At 43.1% G+C, this 24,707-nt stretch overlaps 1 protein-coding gene across 4 annotated transcripts in view; it reads right to left on the reverse strand.

Moving 5' to 3' along the window:
- Nucleotides 1–23,628, reverse strand: part of FAM184A (family with sequence similarity 184 member A) — a 165,649-nt gene extending 142,021 nt beyond the window's left edge. For 2 of the 4 annotated variants that reach the window (XM_045010480.1, XR_006578179.1), the window contains exon 1: nt 23,141–23,628. In XM_045010480.1, the coding sequence (XP_044866415.1) occupies nt 23,141–23,308 (168 nt within the window). In that variant the 5' untranslated portion in view covers nt 23,309–23,628. The remainder of the gene's footprint in view (nt 1–23,140) is intronic. The other 2 variants (XM_045010478.1, XR_006578178.1) reach the window with 1 other exon arrangement.
- Nucleotides 23,629–24,707: the final 1,079 nt, after the last annotated feature.

The following is a 24,707-nucleotide window of genomic DNA, read 5'->3' on the forward strand; positions in this document are numbered from 1 at the left end:
CAGAAAAACACACTGTGGTAACTTACAACTGAGGCAATTATTTTGTGTTCCATCTTTGAGGACAGAAGAGTGAAGAAAAGGGGGTTACTCAGCTTGTGTGTACTCACATGTGCAGTAACTGAAGTTCTTTGAGATGTGAGCCCCTGTGGGTGATCCACTTTATGTGACTGTGCACCCTGCGCCTTTAGTCAGAGAATTTTGACAGTAGTACCTGGCTGGGCCGCACATGTGCTCTCCCTGTCTTGGGCCTGCAGTGGCAGTTAACTAGTGCTGGGCAACCCCCTCCATCCCCTAGTTCCCTCCTTAAAAAAAAATGGGGAGAAAACAAAATAAAGGTTCTTAACCAACTAAGCTAACTATACTAAAATACTTGATTAAGCTAACTAAACTAAGTCTGAAGCTTCGACTCGGACCAAGGGCAGCTGAGAAGGAACTGGAGGGTGGAGTGGGCTGCACAGCACTAGTTAACTGCCACTGCAGGCGCGAGATGGGGAAAACACATGTGTGGCCCAGGCAGGTACTGCTGTCAAAATTCTCCAACTAGAGGTGAAGGGCGCACAATCACCTAAATTGGAGCACCCACCGGGACTTCGCTAGAAGAAGAAGCAGGCCTTCTTAGGCAGACTGTCTTTTGCTGGGGGCAACACAATGAAGGCAAGGAACTGTTCAGCTTGAAATATTCCAGTTGGTAGGGAGAGAGGTGCGTCTCTCAACCCAGGAGCAGCAATGGACAGGGTACCCGAGAGCCTGAGAATGCGTGCCCTTGCTGCACCACAGAAGGGGAATACAGGTGCAATTGCCCTGAACTGTGATAAACACCTAAATTTACTGTAATCTATTAAAAATCAAATTAAAAAATATGAGGCAGTACAGTACACGGTTTCTGCCAAGTTTTTAAAAAAAGTCAAACCACTGAATTGGCAGAACCCACTAACTAAGCACCTGGAACCAGAGTTTGTTGCTAAACTAGCTTTTGGCAGAAGTAGCCTCTTCTGTAGATGCAGAGAGTATTCAACTAGTTCAATTCAGGGAGGATAAAAATAAATGATTAAAAAAAATCAGTTTTTTTTAATTAAAATCAGATTTTTTTTATAAAATGCTTTTTGAGGAAAAAACCTGTCTAAAGATAGTTTTAATTAAGATATCTTTGTGCTATAAGGATATAAATTCTAATTCTATAGTATGAGACAATATATTCATGTAATGTTTAAGGAAAGTTTTGTAAATGAGTGCCAGTAGTTCATGGATTAGGGACTCAATCTTATGGGGTTCCAGGGGCTTCTGTATAGATTATTTAGGTTAATCTTTCTATCTACCCACTGGGACTCAGTGCTCAGTCTAGAAGATACCATAAGAGATGCTTAGTTTTGCAGTTCTCAAATGGTGGATTTGTGTCTCCAGAGATAACATGCTTGTGAACAGCAAAAATGTTTTTAAATAAATAAATAAATATATAGAGGTGAGAAATAACAGACCTCAACCCTACTGTCCCTCTGCAAATTTGTGTACACAGAGTCAATCCTTTACCTCTCTCTAAAAGTGCAAAGTTTCAAAAAGTTCAAAGAATAGAAGATTGTTGGGGGCGGAACAGATCTGGACAAGGAGAAGGAGTCTGGAGATAAATTCAGAAGGGAGAGAAAGGCAATAGAAACAAAAGTGAAATTGTTTGAGCACATATTCCAGAAGTCTTGAGGTCTGACTGTAGCCTTCATTGATTTGAGATCTACCATACCATTCTCTCACTAGAAGGGAAAAACTAGAACGGCAGCAGGCAACAAAAGAGACACAGATTGAGGCATGCATGCAAAGTGCAAACAGTGCAACAAAGAAATGCAAGACCTGGTTGCCCGAATGAAACAACATCATGAGAAGTGTTCCTTCTCAGGAGGAAGCTGCACTGAAGATGATGAAAGGAACATGTCCAAACATGCCGGATCTTCAGGTTGGTAAATTTTTTTATTTCATACTTCTTTTTTAAGGACTGCCTGTCTTCCTTCTGGACTATTCTTAAAATCTCATGTTTGAGCAAAAAATATAGTTGTTTCTCTATGGTACTATCATGTTAGATGCAGTTGTGATAAAAAATAAATAGGTGAAATAGGCAGATCTTCCTTTTACAATTTCACCTTTAAAATAGTACTGAGTGTCAGTGAATGCAATGAGTAACACTAAATGAGCAGTATGGTAATAATAATTAAATAACTGCATTGACTTATTTTGTTTAGGAGAATCCATCCTCAACATACAGGATTCTGAAGACTATCCACCTTCAAGATCATCATCATTTTCTATCGTTTCAGAGTTATCTGACAATGAGAGTGTTTCAGTCACATCATGTATATCACATAGCCACAGTATATCACCTGTAGCAAAAAAGAAAAAAAATCTCCATCATCCAGAAACAACCATAGGTAAGTTTGTGATAAGAACCAGCAGATAACAAAAAGAGGTAATTGATGAAAAATTTGCCTGTTTATTTATGCAACAAACTCTCCTTTCCGTATGATTAAGAACCCACACTTCATTAACATAGTTCAGTCATTAAGACCAGGATACAGTCCACCCAACAGAGCAGATGTCGCGGGCAAATTGCTGGATAAAGTCTATGAAAAAGAAATTGAGCAGTGGGCAAAAAAGGCGTAGAGGGTAAAATTGTTAACCTGAGTCTTGATAGGTGGAGCAATGTCCACAATGATCCTGTTGTATGTGCTTGTGTGACAATAGAAGAAGGGAATGTCTTCCTTATAGAAACAACTGATACATCAGGAAATGCACACACAGCAGAATAACTTACAAGAAGTAGCAGTAAAAGCTATAACAAACTGTGAAAAAAAATTCAAATGTCTAGTACACAGCTTGGTCACAGACAATACTGCAAATGTATCCAAGATGAGAAGAAATTATTTAGAAGAGAGTCTCAATCTAATAACATACGGTTGCAATGCTCACATGATGCACCTCCTACCTAAAGACTTCAGTGTTCCAGAAATAAAGGCTAATGTTGTTGAAATTGCAAAATACTTCTGTAAAACAACCATTTTGCAGCAGCTGCTCTGAAAAAGTGGGAGGAACCAAGCTAATTCTCCCACAAGATGTGCAATGGAACTCAGTAGTGGACTGTTTTGTGCACTATATCAAGAACTGGCCTAATCTGATGACAGTTTGTGAACAAAATTGTGAAAAAATAAATGCCACTGTCACAGCCAAAGTTCTCAACATTGGGCTTAAGAGAAATGTTGAACACATGCTGAATACCCAAGAAGCCTATTTCTGAAGCCTTGAATAAAATACCGGGAAATAGCTGTTTTATTGCTGATGCTGCTGAAGTTTGGAAGGAACTGAGTGAGATCTTAAAAAGAGAAATATGCAATGACAGAGTTAAATTACAAGCATTTAAAAAAAATGGGACAAGCACTATCTCCAGCTCATTTTCTGGCAATTATTCTCAATACTCGGTACCAGGGTCAAACCTTAACTGCTGAAGAAGAAGAGTTGGCTATGACATGGACATCCAGCAATCATCCCTCCATAATGCCAACTATAATAAACTTCAGAGCTAATGGTGAACCATTCAAGAAATATGTTTGCTGATGATGTTTTAAAGAAAGTCACACCAGTGAACTGGTGGAAGTCACTTAAGCACTTGGATTCAGAGACTGTTGAAGTGATAATCTCACTTTTAACAGCAGTAGCTTCTTCTGCTGGTGTAGAAAGAATATTTTCTTCCTTTGAACTAATTCATTCCAAATTGAGAAACCATTTGGGACCCGAAAAAGCAGGAAAGTTTGTCTTTCTTTTCCAGATTATAAACAAACAGGAAAACGAAGGTGAAGACCGAGTTAGCTGCAGAAGCCAATATTTTAAGTTTCTCATGTTGCCCTGGCTGACCATAATCGATTTAATTTTTTTTTTTAATTTATAGTGTGTACCTTCTAAAAATGAAACCTTCATCTATCTCGGAGTTGTGAAGAATATGTATTAAGGTTATAACAACCAACAGGAGTGCACTTTTATTTAGAAATCCATGATTAAATCGAGTCTTCCTGATGAATGATTTAAATCAAATCCACCCTGGTTCAATTCAATGACTATTTTATTCAAAGTTAGGAAACCAACTGGATGATGAAAAAGCAGGAACCCCTGTTTCCTATTCTCTAATCCATGAATATAAACTAAGTGTGAGAGGGATGAGATCTGCCTGTTCTAAAATCTTGAAGGACCTGGCAGCTTCCTACCAAGAGCCTGGCTGCCCCCACTCCATTCCCCATTCCCCACAGGGGGCAGTGGAAGCCAGGGCTTCTCACTCAAAAGGATTTGGGTCCATCAAGTCCTTGGGGTATCAAAAGCTGCCCCAGGTTCTTGGGTCCATCCCCACTACCCACTCCCCACCAGAAGCCGGGCAGCCTTGTCAACTTCATGGGTCACCGAGCCACAAAATTGACAAGGCTGCCTGGCTCCCAGCAGAGAGTGAGGTCTGGAGCTGCCCAGGGGACCAGAGGACAGCTGGGCTCTAGCTGCCTGGCTTTCTGGTCAATTTCATGACAGGAAATTTCAGGAGCTGTGAAATTGACATGACTGCTGATGTAAGGGATGCAGTGTCTAGGTAGACACTGCACCACCTTAACTACACCATAAAAGACTTACACCTCTCATGTAGGTGGAGTTATTATGTCGCTGTAGTAGGGCACTTACATCATCGGGAGGAAAGCTGTAACACAGACACTGACATAACTAGGTCAACATAAGCTGCCTTACGTCGACCTCACTGTGTAGTGTAGACCAGCCGATAAAGGAAAGAAGATATAATACATTCTCCCTGTTAGCAAGAAGCAACACCAAAAGTAATGTAAAGGCTACAGTGAGTTGCATATAAAAATGTTTGAATGGTTATCCAACGAAGATAAACCTCTCTTTCGAAAATAACTTAAGTTAAAATGCAAAACAAAATTAAAATCAATTATTTTAATCAAGATTTGCTGCTTGTGGATTTAAATCAATCCACCCTCGTCTCTAGGCTCTAGCTAAATATGAAGCTATCAAGACACAGTCAATACAAAAGTTTCATGCATGGTACTGTAGTTAGGGCTATCTGTTCAGGCTCTGTAGCAAAGGGAAATTAAGCATTAATGCTTTATGAATGTGTCTGGGACAGTCATATGGCTGCCTTACATATATTTTGTATTGAAATATATCTGAGATTCACAGTTTAAGGTGTTCTACCCCTGACAGTACAAGATGTGACATGAACATCTAATAGCAAGCCTTCCGAGCCACAGCTATACCCAAGTCCTTTTGATTTCTCAGAAGCAGCCCACCAAAAGGACTTATTACTACCTAAACAGTAAAGGTTTGCCGTATCAGGCCCCCTGAGATTCCTTAAATGCCCTATGACTCCCAACTACTGGATTACCATAACTTGTATGAGGCTGGCTTAGACACACATTCTATACATCAGTTTGGCAGCAATTTCTACCTGTCATGAACTAATTTAAAGGTCAACTACTGTCTCTACAGCCCTTTGCTCTCCTGACACTACCAAACACCCTCACCCCAATTAAAAAGCCTCCTTTTCTTGTGGGATATTCATAAAATCATAACAAAGCTTCCTAGGATCCACCACCACCATCTGCAGCAGGGTGGGGAGGGATAGCTCAGTGGTTTGAGCATTGGCCTACTAAACCCAGGGTTGTGAGTTCAATCCTTGAGGGGGCCATTTAGGGAACTGGGGTAAAAATCTGTCTGGAGATTGGTCCTGCTTTGAGCAGGGGGCTGGACTAGATGACCTCCTGAGGTCCCTTTCAACCTTAATATTCTATGATTCCATGAGGACTGAGAGACACTATTGAGAAAGTGTGGGGATAGCACTTTCACTAAAACTTTCTCTCTCTCAAACTTGGGCAGGACCTTGCTGCCAGAAAAGACCTGTAGTTTCTTGTTCAGGTTAGTGCAAATAGATCCATTCCTGGGGTCCCCATGCTAAAGGAAAAATAGATCCACCACTCCCTGATCCTTGGGTTCAATACCAAATGCAATTCAGAGAGAGTATTTCAATTAGCAGAAATGCAGGACATGCAAGTTAGTCAAACTCCATACAGCAATTTCTGAAACAGCGCTGAAGGTAGCTTGTCCCTGTTTACACTTGCAGCTAACTTGTATTCACCTGCACCTGTTTGTTAACAACCATTATCAATAAGGTTAAGATTCTGTCACAGGTATTGTTAGTAAAAGTCAGGGCCAGGTCGTGGGCAATAAACAAAAATCCATGGAAGACCACAACCTGTCCCTTTTACTAAAAATACCCAGGGGAGGGGGGCAGACTAACAGTTGGAGCGCTGCCTGGGGACTGACCGACCACTGACCAGCTGCTCCGGCAGCCAAGCGGACCGACTGCCAGCCAGCTACTCCTAGGGCAGGGGCTGACCACTGCTGCTCCAGCCCCAAGCGGGCTGACCCAACCCTGGCTGCAGCTTGAGGCCCGGGGCTGCTGTTCAAGTGTCCCTCGGACTGACAGCTGCTCCAGCTCTGCTGCTGCAGAAATAGTCACGGAGGTCCCAAAATGTCACAGAATCTGTGACCTCTGTGACAGAATCGCACACTTAATTATCAACAATGGATTGCTTTTATAGTGTAGACATGATCCAAAGTAGACAAGACAAACACAAGCCATTAATTTAGGAAAGGAAAAGCAACATGATTAGCGGAAGAAAAGATACCTAAAAAGTAGGCTTTTTAGGATCTGAAGAGAGGAAGTAACTGTTACTTACCTTAAAGTAACAGTGGTTCTTTGAGATGTTGAGGCAATATAGCCTACTAGACAGAGCACTGGAGAGAATATCCCAATTCTACCATGCTCAAGACCCATTGGTCTGAGGTGATTTGAGCCCAGGCATGGTAAACATGGGATTGATGACTCACAAAGGGATGCTGAGGGCTGCTTCGCTGCACCCTGACCCTGACTAGAGGAGGACTGAGGGGCCTCCGCCTGTTACTCCTGCCCCTCTTCCTATTATAGTCTTGCCTGGGAGGAGCTGAATAGAAGTACAGGGTGAGTTGTGGCTTGAAGGGCTCTCTCTGGGGTGCTGGCATATGAGGTCCCGGGGACTTAAGGGTTGCCCATGAGTCCTTCAGGCTGTGGAGCCTAGCATCTGTTTGCTCTGAAGAGAGTCCTGAACAGTGAAAAGGCAAGTTCTGGATGGTGTTTTGGACTTTGTGTGGGAGTCCCAAGACCTGGAGCCACAAACTGCATCGAAACGACTTGTGCAGTGCCGGGGTGGTGCTGGTTCCTGGGCCCAGACCCGTCTTGGTACCAGCCCCGGTACCGGGTCCCACAGCAGTCTCAGTGCCAACCTACATGCCCATCTCCTGCCCTCAAAGACTGAGTCAATGATGGAGGGACCCCAGCCTCCAAAGCCACTGACAGGGATCTGGACCCCGGCCCTTGGGCTTGGTGGTAGGCCCACAGTGTCCAGAAGGGCCATTGAGCCGGTGCCTGCCACTGCAGAGGCCAGGACATCACAGGTAGTGGCTGCCCTTCTTCATGCCTTGAGTAGTGCCAGCTCCACCTAGAGGCATACATCTCTGCCCCAAGTGCTATGAATATTGCAACCTCGGCAACCAAGGTAGCGTGGACCGAGACGGTGCTGAGGTGAGGGCAAGCGGTGCCTCATCATCGTGGGCTTGCCCCTTGAGGGCAAGGCGCCTCTTTGCAGTGCCAGTATGGGTGCAGGGAACTGCGTCATCATCACTGTGAGGTCCCTGGCTGCCTCAAAGGTGTCCGGCGTAGAAGGAAGGTCTATGTCCTCCTCCCGACACTCCCACACCAGGGAGGCTACGAGAACTGGACTCGACTGACCTCATCACAAGGCCGGAGTCAACAGCTCCGGCAGAGTTGGAGCAGAGTGTCCCGGCACAGGACACACCCTGCTGGTGCCTGCTTGCTCCACTACTTTAGTGGGAGAGCAGCCTCTGTCCATTTTCTTCTTCTTGGGCGGCACCAGCAAATGGGAGCAGTGCTGGGTATTTGCACAGGAGGATGTCTTTGGCACCAGGGAATAGTGGTGCCAAGGGTCCCTTAAGCCTGAGTTCTTTCTTGGCGCCACAGCCTCTCTGAGGCTGGCGCACTCCGTACCAAAGTGCTGGGCATGGAGTCAGATGCCACCTGAGCTGGCTGGGGACAAAGGGCTGACTCCATAAAGAAGCAGTTTCAGCCTAAAGTCCCTCTCTTTTTTGGTCCTTGGTCTGAAGTCTCTGCAGATTTTGCACTTAACTGTTTGATGTGCTTCCCCCAAACACTTCAGACAGGAGTCATGTGGGTCTCCCTTTGGCATTGGCTTCAGACAGAAATCTTGAGACCAAGGCATGCTGTGGTCCCCGGGAGGGGAAATGTGATGGGGGGGGGAGGGGAGGGGAGGAACCCAAAATGAAACTTATCTAAACTATACTATTTAAACTAACTCTAAGATTTCAACTATTTACAGATAATGAAAGAGTGCACTGGGTATCGTTTGCTCTTCACAAGAGACACACTGCTCCAATGACCACCACTGGCCGTAAGAAGGAACTGAAGAAGCGGAGGGTCGGCAGGAACCTATATACACCGCCATGAAGGTGTGACTCCAAGGGGCTCCACAGATCACCGACGGGTACCGGTAGGGGGAAAATCTTCCAACAACTGTACATGCGGCATGCACACACCTACTTGGAATCGACATGAGCAATCACTCGAAGAACCAGTTTAAGATTCCTATATTTTCCATATTAACAAAAAACAATTGTAAAAGTTGCAACAAAACTTGGACATGGGAAAAAGTGGAAATCCTAGAGTTGCCAATAAATATTAGCCCTTGTTACCTTAGCTTGGTAATATTAAATTTATAAGATAACAAAAACAAACAAACAAAAAAATGGGATTGAGTTCTGAGGAAATCACTTACAGTCTTAATGTTTATTCTGAAGTTAGGCATTTGTTAGAGTGAAACTTATGTAAGGTAATTAAGAAATATACATAAGCAAGATTCAACTTTCAGCATGGAAATCTGCATTTTTAGTACATCACAAAGTTCATAAATTGGAGAACACAGCAATAATTTAATATTATCCATACACAAGTGTCTAATGTAGCAAACCACTTCCCCCTTATATGTAAACAAAACTTATTACAGTAAAACTATTAAAGGCAGTATTTATAAGCTTTTTGCGTTATATAAAACTTAAAAAAAAGACACAAGAAGGATGAAAAGCTTGCAGTATCTCCCAAATGCTCTATAGTGGACAATGGTTCAGTGAATCTAAGTACTACTTTGTACCACAAGTATTTAAGGACAGAAACAATATATTTCCTTCCCAGACTGTAACAGAAGCAACACTGATATTTTAGAGTGTCAATTTGTTTGTCCATGTAAACGGACATGTTGTCTTTTGCAACGTTTTTAAAAGAAAACTATATCAAACAAGTGACTTTTACATTTAGTTCTAAAAGCGGCAGCTCTGTGGATGTTCTCTTTTATACAAATGAGTTCTACAGTTTAGGTCCAGATGATATGAAAGTCCAGCCTCCTAGACACAAGATTCTTCAGTCGGAATTTTCAAGTTTCACATAGAATGCAGACATCACAGAAGGTAACAGGTGTGGAAGCAGCAGCAACTGGTCAGGTAGCTTGAGACAATCTCAGAGGACTCTGAACCTCAAGACAGAGACTATTAATTAGATTCTCATACTGGGGAGGAAACCAGTGCAGACAGAACAGGACTAAGGTTACCGGAAGGGTGTCTGGCTTAATTTGAAGAGCCACGCACAAGGGCTATTACAAAATCCAACTGTGGAGCTATATGGCTGAGGGTAGCCTTAAGAATACCTTTAACCATCAACTATAACAGTGTTGTATGATGCTTCTGTGAATTAGTGTGCCTCCTTGTGCACAGAACTTAAATATGGGTGGGTTACTGACTCCCATTAAGAATTTTATAACATGACATTTATACTTGGTGTAAACTAATAAACTCTGGAGTTTCAAAAAATAGAACTCTGCTTGCAAACAAGGAATAAAGTTAAAGTGAAAATACATGTATAAAAAGACTTGAGCAGCACTGTAAAAATCAAGTAACATTTACATATTAAAAACATTACAGCATTTCATTCATGTTACAAAACACTGGTTGGTGGCGGATTCTGTGGTTATCACAGGTCAGAGTAACAGAAGTCATGGTGGTTCTTTGTTTTCCCCTGGTATGGAGAGGTAGGGGTAAAGGTTCATGTTATGTTGGAGGGTATATGGAGCAGAACCATGGAGTTTTAAAGGGATTGAAAAGGCTGCTATGTTTGCGGCCTTTGGGCACATTGCAGAACACTGCACTACTCTGTGTGTTGCCTGAGCAAAAGCATAATGGCTAGGTGCTCTTCCTGATACACCTCTGCCCCTTTGTCTCTGTCCCTGCAGAAAACACTCTCTCCGGTCTTGGTATTTCACCCTAGTCTTGGACATTCAGACCCTCTAATCCTCATGTTCACGGGAAGCTGCTGTACAGAACTGGATGTTGTGGCCAAACATCTTTTCCCTGGTGTGCTTCCTTCTTCACCTGATCAAGGTCAGACATTCAGTAAGCATGGAGGGGGCACATCTCAAGACCACCATGGCAGAGGCTGCTGATTAAAACAGACAGATATAGCAATAACTTTACAGTCACAACAGAAATGGAAAGCCTCAAAACTTCTTTACATTATTCCTACATAAGCCTTTAATACGAAATGCTAGTTGTCTCTTTAGCTTTGGAGCACCTTGTTACAGCACTGCTTTGCAACTCAAAAGAGCAGGGAGAGGGTGGAACGGAATTGTTGCAGGAAGATTGAGACACTGAGTATGATTATAAGGAAAGTGCTGTGACTACTGCCAATATTTTCACAGGCAGTGGTGGTTTTGGCTGATCTCATACCTGAAGGTGACAAAGGTCCAGAGAACACAGCTACTACTGGCTTCCTGAGGCCACCCAGGACAAGAGAAGCTGCTAGCCTGTTCATTGTAATAGTGCCAGTGGAATTCATCGCAGACTGACATGGCATTGTCTACCATAGGGGAAGAAACAAGGCCCCAACCCTCAAAATGTTTGGGGAAGGACTGCAGAGTTTCATTGAGATAATTCATGAGTATAGAAGAGACACATTTGTGTTCAGATAAACAAAGTACTCTTCATGCAGAGAATATTCCCTCACCTAGCCCAACAAGCCAAAGAAAAGAGAAGCAGATGCTACCTCTGCCTCCTTCTTCTACTTCCATTCAAGCACAGTACAGTGATTTCATCTAGACTGCGTAACTCAGACTGCCATACTATTTTTTAATATTTTACCTGAAAAATGAGGAGTCAAAAGTTGATAGCTTTGTTCTCTAAATGCAAGGGATGGGAGCTATTTTTAAATAGCAAAGAAAGGTGGGGGAAAGGGAAGGAAAAAGGGGAGATTTTGGGCAACAAAAAGGTAAGAAATATTTATGAGGAATAATGCATGTATACACTTACCTGAACTCCCTTCACCTTTGTCACTGTGGCTCATCTGTGCTTGCCTGGCAGGCCTGGCTTGACTCCGGTGGAGTTTCAAATGGCTCCTGGCTCACCACACGGTTTAAGTCCCCCGCTGATCCCCGTTCCTGCTCCCCATAATTCCCCCCCCCACACACACACACACACAGAGTGAACTGCATGGGACTCTATGCCAGGCTCTCACAAAGTCGCCACAGTCACACTCAGGGTCCTGGTGGGTTCCCACCAATTATGCCAGGCAGTTTGTTGTAGAAGCAGCAGGTCTGCAGGGACAGTCCCAGATTTGTTGTTGCCCTCCCTTGCATTCTGATATGCCTGCCAACGTTCCTTCACTTTCTCATGGCATTGCTGCTCATCCCTGTTGTACCCCCATTTTATCACCCCCTATGCAATCTGCTCATAGATATCTGTATTCCATCAGCTGCTCCTTAGCTGAGCTTAGACAGTCTCTTCTCCCCACAACCAGCAGAGATCCATTACTTCCTTCATTCTGCAGGCAGGCAGCACATCTAGTAGCTCTCTGTGCAAGAAACCAGCGTGGTCGGATGCTTGCAAAGGTGGGCAATCCGGAAAAAGCATTTCAAAAACATGCTGCAGGTTTTAAAGGGTCAAGCTTCCAGTGTTTGATTCCTGGACAGTGGAGTTCAAAACTGCGACTTAAGAAACTACTGTAGAGGGGACAGGGCATTGTGGGGCAGCTGCTGGAGAACTGTTAGGGTCAACACAGGTAACACTTACACCATGTCAATGAAAGTCAATCAAAAATGGCTGTGTCATTCAGGCAGTTGGTGTTATTGCATCAATTAAATGGGATGCTTACATTGCTGGGAGTCTAATTTAGGTGCAAACACATGAAAAACTATGTCAAAACAAACTGACTTAGGTTGACCTAACTTTGTAGTGCAGACCAGGCCAGAGAGGGTAACACTGTAAAGGAGAGCAGGGTTTCAGGGTGGGAGTGTAAATTTGGCAAGCAAGACCAGGGTCTCACTAGTTCTTGGATTTATCTTGTGAACTGTTGGTTATTATAGCACAGAGAGATCATAAAAATGGGGCTCCGATTAAGAATTATCTATTTGTATTGCAAGCAGCAGTAGGGACTAGTGGAACGTGCTTTATAGAGGTCATGGAAAGGGAACTTAGCTAGACTTAATCAAGCCTGGAAAACAAGTATTTTATCTACATCATGAAGTCCACAATCACATAAATACCTTGTCCCCCTCTAGTGGGCAGTCCATGCACTGAGGTTTATCAATTTCCTATAGCCTTTGAGTTACAGATCCTGAGGTCCTGGTTAAATACCTGCTGCTGTCAGCCAGTCCAGTGGCACTGTGAGTACCAGACTAAGATGATCACCACTTCTGCAGCCAAAGTAAAACAAAGCTGTTCTATAAGTCGGTACTGTGAAATTGTGCCCACAATGTGACGTTCAAGACTTATGACCACCTTCTGGCTATTACATCCAGCTGTCATAACAAATCTCTCTTTAATTTGATGAGGCTCTAGGGATTTTAAAAGTTGCCAAACTAAGAAGCCAGTTTGATGGACAAAACTGAACACCTTGCAATATGCATCACCTCTGCTTTGTATGTTCTCCCACATGAACTAAATAAAAGACAGTCTCTACAGTTCAAAAAGGCATACTAAATCCACACTGACAGATTCCTCTGATGTTGCATATTAAAACATGGGTTCCCTCTATGAATACTAGTTAATTAAAAGAGGCAAATCCACATCAGTTAGCGTTAGACTGAGCCAGCACAGCAGTGCAATCAAAGGTTAGCTATAATTCTGAAACAGATATTTTTCAATAATTAATTTCTACATTTGCCATTCTTCTGATTGCACATCTTATGAAAGCTCCAAAGGCTGCAATTCTCTCTACCCATACTCCTCGTTGTTTTTGCTGATACAGATTAACAGAGCTACCGCTCTGAAACCGAGCAACAATGTATGTTTCTCCACGCTGTCCTTCCAGTGAGCAGGGAGAAGTGTGAAGGTAGCTCAGGATCCATGCCCAATTTGACTTCAGAACTGACAGTAATTTACTTTGCAAGGCATTTAGAAAGCATAAACACCTGTTTGGTCACTCCCCAAAGTGAATTATCAGCCACCAACAGAAAAGTTGTTTGACTCTCATTAGAAACATCATGTTGTTTTAGCTACCTAGTGTCAAGTCACTTATTTTTCTATCCAGTAGGTTTTTTGATGCTCCTTTATTGGCTTGTTTCAAGCAGTACAGAGGCAAAATTATGGACTTTGTTAGACCTTCACCAGCAATTATGTAAGTAAGGCTGTAACCAAGCATCCCATTACACACCTTACTTCAAAAAAGTTCAATGAAGACAATATATCTTACCTTGCCTACATTATTTTGTAATACACACACACACACACACTCTCTCTCTCCCGCCTCCCCCAAATCATCAAGGAAATTTAAAATAAAGAGAACCTAAAGTTAAGATTGTCAAGAAGGTAAGATACTAATGTCATGTCTAAACTACAGCCCTAAGTCAACCTAACTACTTACAGTAGTTACTCTGATGTCCACACTAACCTCCTTCTGTTGGTACTACTCACAAGGAGCGCTTCAACCAACTGAAGAGGGGCAGTGTGGGAAGCTGACAGCCAGGAGCAGAGGGCCAACAGCCTGGGCTTCTCGCCTCCCTGAGAGACGAGTGGGGAGCCTGTGGGCAGCAACCCAGCTGGGAGTGGGGAGCTGGGGGCAGCTGGGCTAAAGCCATGAAATTGACAAGACAGCCAACAGCCCATGTAAGTAAAGCAGCATCTACACAGACACTGAGTCACCTAACTACACCGACGTAAGTGCTACGCCTCTCGTGGAGGTGGAATTATGTTGTCAATGTAGCAGGACACTTACATCAGTGGGTCAAGACTGTAATGTTGTACACTGTGTAGCGTAGACCAGGCTAAAGGTATGTCTACACTTACCAAGGACTGACGCCGTGGCGATCGATGTACCGGGGGTTGATTTAGTGGCTCTAGTGAAGACCTGCTAAATTGACTGCAGATCACTCTCCCACCAACTCCTGTACTCCACTGGAACCGGAAGCATAAGGTAAATCGACGGGAGAATTTCTCCCGTTGACCCAGTGCAATGTTGACACCCGCAGTAAGTCGACCTAAGCTACATCAACTCCAGCTATGTTATTCACGTAGCTGGAGTTGCGTAACTTAGGCCAACTTACCCCCATTGTGTAGACCAGGCCTAAAATAAGAAATGCTATATCTATACCCTAGAAAGCCCAAGCAGATCTCTTAACAAAAGATTTCTCATTTTAAAAAAAGGCTTTAATGCACAGTAGAAAGAAAATAGAATGATTTATTCAGTATATTACAATGAAATTGTCACCATTACATATATTATAGAGCAGAATAGCCAAAACTTTTGAAAGTTGAGCCCCCAGAAATTAACCCATGCCTCTTTTCAACACTGTGTGTTACAGTTCAATAAAGTGAAATTTAGTTGTATTTTAGGAAATGGCATTCAATATTAGGTATCAAATGTCTGAACAAGTTATTTCATTATCTAAAAGTAGAAACATTAATTTTCAATATTGTTTTTTAAACCATCAAAATAGATATTGCCATCCTAGTAATGCTAAGACATCAACATGCTAAATGGCCCTGCTATGAAGTTTTGGGCTGGGATACTGCATGTGTTCAAAAGATGGTGGCAGGACCTGTCGCCTCCTTCTCATAAGTGTGGAACCAAAATGAGTAATCATGCAGTGCAGAATTGTGTACATCTTCCAGAGATCTTTCTGATGTTTTTTGATGAATGAAACAGTTGAAGCTGAAATTTAAAGTATTATTGGCATCTGAGTTAACTTCCATTGAAATGAATGGGATACTTCACATTTCAGAGATATTACACCTCTACCCCAATATAACACGGTAAAGCAACGCTCCGGGGGGGGGCGGGGCTGCGCGCTCCGGCATATCAAAGCAAGTTCGATACAATGCAGTTTCACCTATAACGCGGTAAGATTTTTTGGCTCCCAAAGAGAGCGTTATATTGAGGTAGAGGTGTATTTCAGGCTCTCTGCAAACTCAGATTAAACATTAGTGAATTGTTTACCCTTGGTCAAATTTTAAATATTTTCTTCACAACCATAACAGCTACACATCAACTTGAAAAAAGGAAAGCTGAGACTCTGGAGAAGATTTGTGAGAAGGGCAGGCAGGTGGGCATGGACACACCTCACTAGTCCTTCACACCCCTCATAAGAGTATGCACCATATTTTGGAAAATTCTGATTTAAAAAAAAAAAAAAAAAAAAAAGGTCAAACACCACATACTGCAGGGAAATCTTTAATATGTTCACTATTTAGTGTTCAAGAACACAAAGACATTAACACTGCCCTTTTTGCGATAGTATCAAATCATTTAAAGTCTCCCATTTTATTATTCAAGACTTATCCATGTGGTATTGATGTTCAAATCTGTTCTCTTATGAATTCCTATCCTCCAAATTTTTGTCCTACACTTGCAATTCTAGGATTATATTGGAATGCTGAACAACTGCTATTTTTAAATGCACACTAGTGTGTAGACATAAGTTTGTTTAAAAAGTTCAAAGTGATTTAAAACATTTTCTTATAAAACACTATTAAAAGCCAAACTACAGTGGGATGGTAGTTAACAAAAATAATAGTAATTTGAACAATACAGCAATCTGAGAATTCTGTAAGATATTTCTAAGTAAGACAACACTAGTCTGGAGGTTTCCCATTCCTCCCCCATTTCAAGGAGTAGAGGTTTCTCTTTTCATCCTATACGAGCAGACTTTCAGTAGGTCTTAGTTCCTTGACTGAAGGAAGGGAATGAGACAACAATGCTTGCTATTATTGCAAACAGAGTCAAAGTAGAATAGAATTGGTACTGGTAATATATAATAGTTTGACAATTAAGCTACTTTGCAAGTATCAAGTATGATCTGACAAGGTGGGGGATGGTAGCTTTGACCATGAGGCATCTACTCTCACAAGAAAGCATCCTGTACAGTGGTAGTAAATGGAGAGCTATTCCCTTCACCAGTTTAAGCCTTCTGTGTGGATTGTCTGTTTCATTAGGAAGGATATGACATCGTTTACACATACTGTTAATGCCTAGAGCCCCAAGAGATATCAGGGCCTCATTGTGCTAGGAACTGTACAGAAGATGGTGAGTGAGTCCCGGCCCCCAAAACTTGCCATCTAAACAAACAAGACAGGAAAAGGGTGGGAGGAGAAAAAAAAAAGATAGAAAAGTGAAGTGAGTTAGCAAAATTCAAGCAGGTCTGTGGCAGAACTGAGAACAGAACTCTGGAAACTGGATTCTGGAGACCTATCTACTGGGCAATGCTACTCACTCAACCCCTATGGCTCTTAGCATTTTTCTATGTTTGAGCTCCCTCCAGTTTGTCAATATCTAACCAGAATTGAAGGTCCAGCCCTGGCCACATAACCCATATGGAGTCTCACTGGAGCTGAACAGAGACACTATGGGTACATCTACACACCAAAAAAAGATCCACGAAAGCAAGTTTCAGACCTGGGGTCAACCGACTCAGGCTCACACTGTGGGGCTAAAAATAGCAGTGTAGACATTCAGGCTTGGGCTACAGACTGGGCTCTAAGACCCTCCCTCCTTGCTGGGTTTCACAGCTTGGGCTCTAGCCCAAGTCGCAACATTTACACATCTCTCTTTAGCCCTGCAGGTAGAGTCAGTTGACCAGGGCTCTGAGACGCGTGAGTGTGTGTGCGCGCACGCCCTATACAGCAACTGGGTACATCCTACCAATCTATCACATTGGGGCATTTATAGTTTACCTTACAGCACAGCACTTCCAGAAATGTTTAGAGATCAGTGTTATACTATGCAGAAGTCCAGTATTATCTTTGTAATAAATAAATGAATAAATAAATCTAGAGAGTCACAGAACAGCATTTTCAGAATTAACATAGGACATGTAATAATGAAACAGCTTTCTCATGCTTACGCCTGTTGTACAGCTAAGAGAAAAGCTTTCCTAATGATTAAATATTTAATTCTTAATGCATTAACTTAAGGGGTAGGGAAGAAGCATTTGACACACTTGGAATCACAGACATAAATCAGAATTTATTATTTCATTCAGGCAGTCTTTTGACCTTTCAGAAGGACAGGTACAAAAGGAAAGGTCATAGAAACTAGAGATTGCTTCTGGGTAGAGTCTAAAGTTTCTAACTTCAATCTTAGAATATGAAATGTATGTTTCATAAAGGCCACTGCAGAGACTAACCTCCCTTTTAACAAAGCCCTGTTCTCTCATTGTTTATACAGCATACAATTTAAGTTACAGCTACCAGAAACTAAGAGTCAAGTCTCATGATTTGAAAGGGTTCCACTGATAGTCAAGTTTTATTTCCAAATGTCTTATGCTCAGTGAAGTTATCTGCAATGAACCACTGGTTAAAGGCAAAAACGTAACACCATATCTATGTGGAAATGTTTGGACCAACGCCTGCCATTCTCTCTTAGCAAAAATCACTAACTTCAATAGGAATTCCACACATAAAAAAGAGTGACCAATAGGAGTCTCTACCCGTATGTTGCTTTACAAGAACTTACTAATGTGAAACAAATATTAAGATCATCTCTTTATGAACCCACGGTTTTCTTTATTGTTCATTTCTAATCCAGCTTCCTTCCAGACACTCTTAAAGATTAACATGTTTTAAAAACAACTTTAGTGCTGAAGTTAACAGTTTATTAGGTCAAAGAAAGCTAACCATTTAAATACTGGTCTGAGGAGAGAATGATCAGGATACCAATATCTAAATTCTCTCCACTTACCCACTCCATCAACAACAACAACAAAAATCACAAAAGTAATGCTTCCTACTTGTTTCAGTGGACTAAACTACCTGTGACTAAGCTAATGCTAATTATTTGGATTTTGTTTTTGTCCAATGCAGTTTGTAGCTCCAACCATAATAGTGAAGGATGAAAATATTTTCTCCACAGGGATACATGTAATTCATAAGGTAAATATAAACTCAAGATCTTTGAGATTCCTGCTTCATGTGTTAAAGCATTTGAAGGAAGGACTCTGATGATGCAGTAAAAAAAAATCCAGAGAAAGAGAAGAAGCAACTGACACAGTAATCCACTAACAGAAGTCTTTATTCAGAACTACTCAATTCTTATACTGTAGGCTCCTCAAGGGAGGAACCATTTCCTTCTATGTCTCTATAGAAGGCCTATCACAACAGGGCCCTGATCCTAACTGAGACAAAAAACACATAAAAATAAGATATTAATACATTGCATTAAGAATATCATCTTTAGGTTCTAGGTCACTTTTAGGCACTTTTGAAGCTGCTTAGTGTCAAGACCAGGGCTAGGGCAGTCAGGCCTAGTGATCAGGGCTGGTGCCAAAAGGGGCAGGAAACCAAAAGCAGTAGTCTGATTTTACGGCCTGGGATCAAGGTCCTAATACCAATAATAGGGAGTGAGATCCAAGCAGCAAAGCCAGGGTCTGCAGTCAGAATTCAAGTACCAAAGTCATGGGGCAAAGCAGGAGTCAGACTCCAAATACTGAAGCCAAGGGTCCGAGCTGGGGTCAGAAGTCAAAAAGTAAGCCAAGATGCAGGTCTGATGGTACAGCTGGCTGGGTGGGCGGGGGTCTACCTCATTGCACTGACATATCCTGGAAACTTCCTGAGCTTAACTGGGGTGCAGGGACCAATCAGGGGCCATGACTGAAATTGTGAGTCCGACCTTCTGAGATAGTACTACCTGTGATGCTTATCTCCATAGGGTCTATGTGGTAATGTATGTGTCCCTTCCATGTCTGCATGGCAGCAGTATGGAGGTGTGAGCCATCCCACAGACCCAGGTTCTAGTTCTGCCCCTGCAAAATCCTACACTTAGAGAAAGCTAACGTCTTCAAAAAGTACCTAATTTAGCGTACCAATATCTTGAAAATTCTGAAATACTTAATATCAAGAATATGTAAGGGGAAAACACAAGTCAGATAGTAGTAACAAATGCAACTCTTAAAAAAAAAATCTTTCCCCACATCATGCAGATTTGTGGTAAATCATGGCTGAAGCAATTTTAGTCCTTCCTATTTGGCTTAAGCTCCTTATTTCTAGGCACTTCAAAAGATCTGTGTACCAGTTTAGAAGATAAAATAGTATCTGACAACAAAATTAAAGCATGCCATCAAGAAATAATCTGTGATTATATGTGATTGCATATGTACATTTGACCAACTGCATGCCTGAATATCAAAGCAGTATGAATTCACTGCTTGCTGTGGAGAGAAATAAAAAAGTATTAGTTTGCTTGGAACAGGCTGAATAAAAAAAAAAAACCACAAGTTACTGTTATCCTGTACTGATGCATGCATGGCAGTCCTAGCCCTAAAAACTGCCTGAACACCTGGATTACAATTTAAGATGATTTTCTGGCTCTGTCTTGAAGTTATAATTTTAAAGGTCACTTGGGCCTCTCTTTAATTCTTCGAGCATGTACAAACATGTCTGCATATTCTCAGATGCAAGCCGAACAACAGTTCAATATGTCTTTTCACCTTACAGAAAAACTACTTAAATGATAAGCTCTTTGGGGCAGGGACAGTCTGTTTTGTGGATGTACAGCACCTAGCGTAATGGGGTCCTGGTCCATACCTGGAGCTCCTAGGTGCTACAAATAATCTCAGTGTTCCCTAGTTTGCACTGATTGCCAAGAAGCTTATGGATGGAGTTTAAGGGGTTTTTGACCTACAGCCCATAAAGATGGGGAACCTTGCTACCTAAGAAACTGATCACAGCTCTTACTGCTGGTGCGATAATGTGAGGCAGAGGTACTCTAGCCTTGAGCCCTCCTGGTTTACTCCAGTGACAAGTCAATTTCTGTGAGTTCCTCTACTCTATAACTCACTCCCCTGCAAAAAAGGCCAGTAAAACCTCACAGTATTGTCAGGAAACAAATATGAACACTGACCCTGTAAAGTATCAGAGGGGTAGCCGTGTTAGTCTGGATCTGTAAAAGCAGCAAAGAATCCTGTGGCACCTTATAGACTAACAGACGTTTTGCAGCATGAGCTTTCGTGGGTGAATACCCACTTCGTCGGATGCAAGGGACTCGCAGAAAAAGGGACTTGCATCTGACGAAGTGGGTATTCACCCACGAAAGCTCATGCTGCAAAACGTCTGTTAGTCTATAAGGTGCCACAGGATTCTTTGCTGCTTTTACTGACCCTGTAAGGGTTCACACACATAAATCTTTGCAGGACCGGGGCTGTTGGATTTGCCTATACAGAGAGTACTTGGCAAGTTGGTTTACACCACGTAAACCTACAGCGCAATAGCTTGCTGCACACTACAAAGCTATGTGGATCCTGTTACTGTGCACTAAAAGTTCTGCACTCTGAACTTTTAGTGTACAAAAGCAGGGTCCATCCACATGGTCAGGGCACGGCAAGTCAGTCTGCAGATTTGAACCCCAATTTGCCATGGACAAATTCTCTGTATAGACAAGCCATTAACCCGTAAATTAAACCAATCTTTTTCAAATACACAATCTGAAGGGCGACCCACATACTGTACTTAGCTTTATAAAATGTTCTGGGATCCTTGGAAATAAGAAGACTCCATATATAATGTATTATTGGGTTCATCTTATAGCAACATAAACCTTAAAATAAACTGAAGCATTAGTTTTCATAAACTACTGTATTGAACACATTACGGGTAAGACTACAATACACCGCATTTCTGAATATTTACCTGCATAAAATCCCTGAATGCAGAGCTACTTTAATGCTTTGAGTACCTCAGAATGTATAGCATATGTTCAATGACATGGAACTCAAAAGACCATCTTTTTTAATATGGAAATGAAATATGCTTCTGATGACAACAATTAAACGCTATGCAAACTACTGAAATAAGAAAAGGACATAAACCTAAAATTGTACACAAATGGGAATTAGTCTGTACAAATAGTCCCACATACATACCACAACTTAAATTCCTAAAAGTGTTGTAAGCCAATTTAAGTGTCACCGAACACTTTTCATACATGGTGACCAAAGATAAAAACTACTAATTGTATTATCTTAGTTTTAAACCACAATTCAAGTTTTAAGTAAGAGATGTAGAAAATAAGCTTAACTATAGCAGTTATTTGACTGGTTTGAACTGTATTTCACTCAGAGTGAAAATAACTTCCTAAAGAAGCCTTTGATACTTCTCTAACTGAGGTCAATGTGAGCAAGAATCAGGTCAATAACTAGAAAAGAAAGAAAATCTGACTTGTCAAAATAATTGGTTTTCATGGTCTACGTTAACTGACTCTGGTAAATATTTGCCTTTATTTCATTCAAAAACTAGATACACAGACAATTTGGTATGGCCTGCATGACCACCATAAACTTCCTACCAAAAAACTCTCTATTTCTGTTAAGCAAACAAGCTGAACTGAGATGAAACTGAACTTCCTCCAGTTTAGCAGATATTTGAAGGATACTATTATTTATGGGGTTTTTTTTAACTTCTTGTTTAAATATAAGCTATATGAAGTTTGAAATGGCTCATTACCAATTACTTACCCCCCAACACACACTCTGTGTATTTCCCTCATGCAAAGCTGTTTGTGTGTTTTATGAATTGTGATTCTTTTTCAAACCAAGGAAAATTACAGAATTGAATCATGCATTTGTAAAAAGTTATTCTGAATATGCAAATCACAACTACAGTAGAGTCTGTCACCCTTTAGTCTACTAATCTTGACAATGTTCCTTTAAAATACCAGCTTTTAACAAAATGCATGTGCAGTATCATCTTACAGGGCTTAGGATCCTGTCAAGAAGGCTGTTAAATCAGTGAGACAAAACTGATATTTCCCCCGCCCCGCCCCAAGTTAATTCATTGTCAAGGGACACTCAAAATAACCTACTGGGATTTTAAAAAGAAGTTCTTAATAGAGAGCAAAGCTGCTCTGATGCCAAGTTTATTTTTTTTAAATCACCTAGAAAGGCTTGTTCACCTCTTATGTAAATGAAGTTCAAAAAAAAAAAACACTAAAAATTTTAGAGTATAAATATAAAATACAGTCAGTGTCAGTTTCCCTAAACCCAGACCGTTATACAGGAAAAACTATGTAAACAAGCACAGTTAAATGGACTCACTTTATAGCTTTCCAACGCATTTTTAATGTCATGTTTTGTAACTGAAACTATTTGTCTCGCTGACTGTGATCCTTTGCTTTAGGATTTCACCATCAACAGACGTCAAAACCGGCATGAATGCCATTATATATTCGGTGAAAAACACGTTGTGGATTCTACCCTGGGGAACTGAGGTATCACTGCAATAGGGGCAGCACAGCCAATCCACATGCAGCTTTTAAAATGGACTAATCCGCCAGATTTTAATGACTGGAAGATCTCCATCTAAATGGGAATCTGAAGCCAGTTTTGCCCCTCTCAGGCGGAAGAATGTGGCTTGCAGGAGAGGAGCGAGCGCTGAGCGATCTCCTCCTGCCACCCGGGGAGCAGCTCGCAGCAGGAGGCACGACACGGCACAGGAGAGCTGGGGGGAGGGGGGCGCTTACCTTGGTGAGCTGGGCTATTTTCTTGCTCATTTTGAGGTGCAGATCCTGGCTGTATTCCACGCTGAGCCCCGGCTGGGGACTGGACGCGGCGAATTTCCCAGCGCTGGCGGAGGAGCCGCCGCCGCCGTAGTAATGCTGCTGCTGCCAGTTCATCCCGGGGGTCGCCATCTTCACAGCGAGACCCCGCTACCCCTCCCGCTCCGCTTTCCAGGAAAGCGACCGGGGGGTGGCGGGGCTATGCCGCGGCGCCCTGACCGCACACGCTGCCCGGGTCGCTGGCGGAGCGTCCTCCTGCAGCCCCCCGCGGCGGTGACCCCGGTCCCGGCTCCCTCACACCATCCGCCCCCGCCGCTAGTGAAGGCAGGGACGCGTCCCCCTCCCCCCAGGGCGGGGGAGACTCTGCGCACCAGCGACCAGTGCCGCCCCCTGCTCGCGGCGGGCAGCGGGGCAGCAAGCGGGGACGCAGCCGCGTCCCTCGCCCCGTGCCGGGGCGGCAGCTGCAAGGCCCCCTGACAGCGCTGCCCCCGGCCGCGGGGGTCCCCGGCCGCGGCTCGCCCAGCCCAGCCCAAGCAGAGCTGCCGCTTCGCCCCGCCCGGCCACACGGAGGAGCCGGTGACTGTTGCTGCAGCCGCCACTCGGTTACCAGGCTCCGGCTGAACTGTTTACGCTGAGCAACGTCGTCACTTCCGGCTGCCCTGTCAATCCGAGCCTTCACAGGTCCTAAGCAACCTGAGCCGTGCGCATGCGTATCAGCTGAAAATCCCCCCCCAGCAGGCGCGCGCGCTGTTCCACTGCCCCCCTCCAGTCTTCCCGGCTGCTGGTGCGCGCGCTAGGCGCTGTTCCCGAGCAGCAGGTGCGTAACTGGCGTGTCCACTCCCCCGCCCCCGTCCGCAACTGCTTCGCTCACTTGCTCCCGCACCGTCCAGCAGCAGGTGGCGCCCTTCCTAGGCCCACGTTGTTCTTTTTCACCTCCCACTGCTGCACGTGGTTCTGCGCGGTGCTGCCCCAGCCCAGCTACAGCGGTGGCTGGCCACAGAGCCCCTCCTTCTTCCTTCGGGGGGCTGCGTGTGTGGGTCTTCAGAGGGCAGTAACACGCAAAGGCAGGGACCGGGCTCCGCTCTCCCAGCCTTCAGATAGAAATAACTTTCCAGTTCCTTTTCCTTGTAAAGAGTCCTATACCTCTTACCGGTGCAGACTGGTTGCTAGAGGAGATAATCTCTTACTATAGTAACTCCTCACTTAACATTGAAGTTATGTTCCTGAAAAATGCAACTTTAAGTGAAACGATGTTAAGTGAATCCAATTTCCCCATAAGAATGAAAGTAAATGGCTGGGGTTAGATTCCAGGGAATTTTTTTTTTTTGCCATACAGTACAGTACTATAGTTGGGAGATGCCCCCGCCTTACCCCACACAGGCACAGCCCACTGGCACTGGAGACAATGAGGCAGGCAAGGAGGCGGAAGGTGCTGTAGGCTAGGAGAAGCATGTTGCACAGCAGCAGTAGCAGCTTCCCCTACTCTACATGCACAAGGGGCAGGGGGCTTAACCCTTGGCCCACTCACACA

This window comes from Mauremys mutica, chromosome 3 (assembly GCF_020497125.1).
Source record: "Mauremys mutica isolate MM-2020 ecotype Southern chromosome 3, ASM2049712v1, whole genome shotgun sequence".
NCBI classification, from domain to species: domain Eukaryota; kingdom Metazoa; phylum Chordata; order Testudines; family Geoemydidae; genus Mauremys; species Mauremys mutica.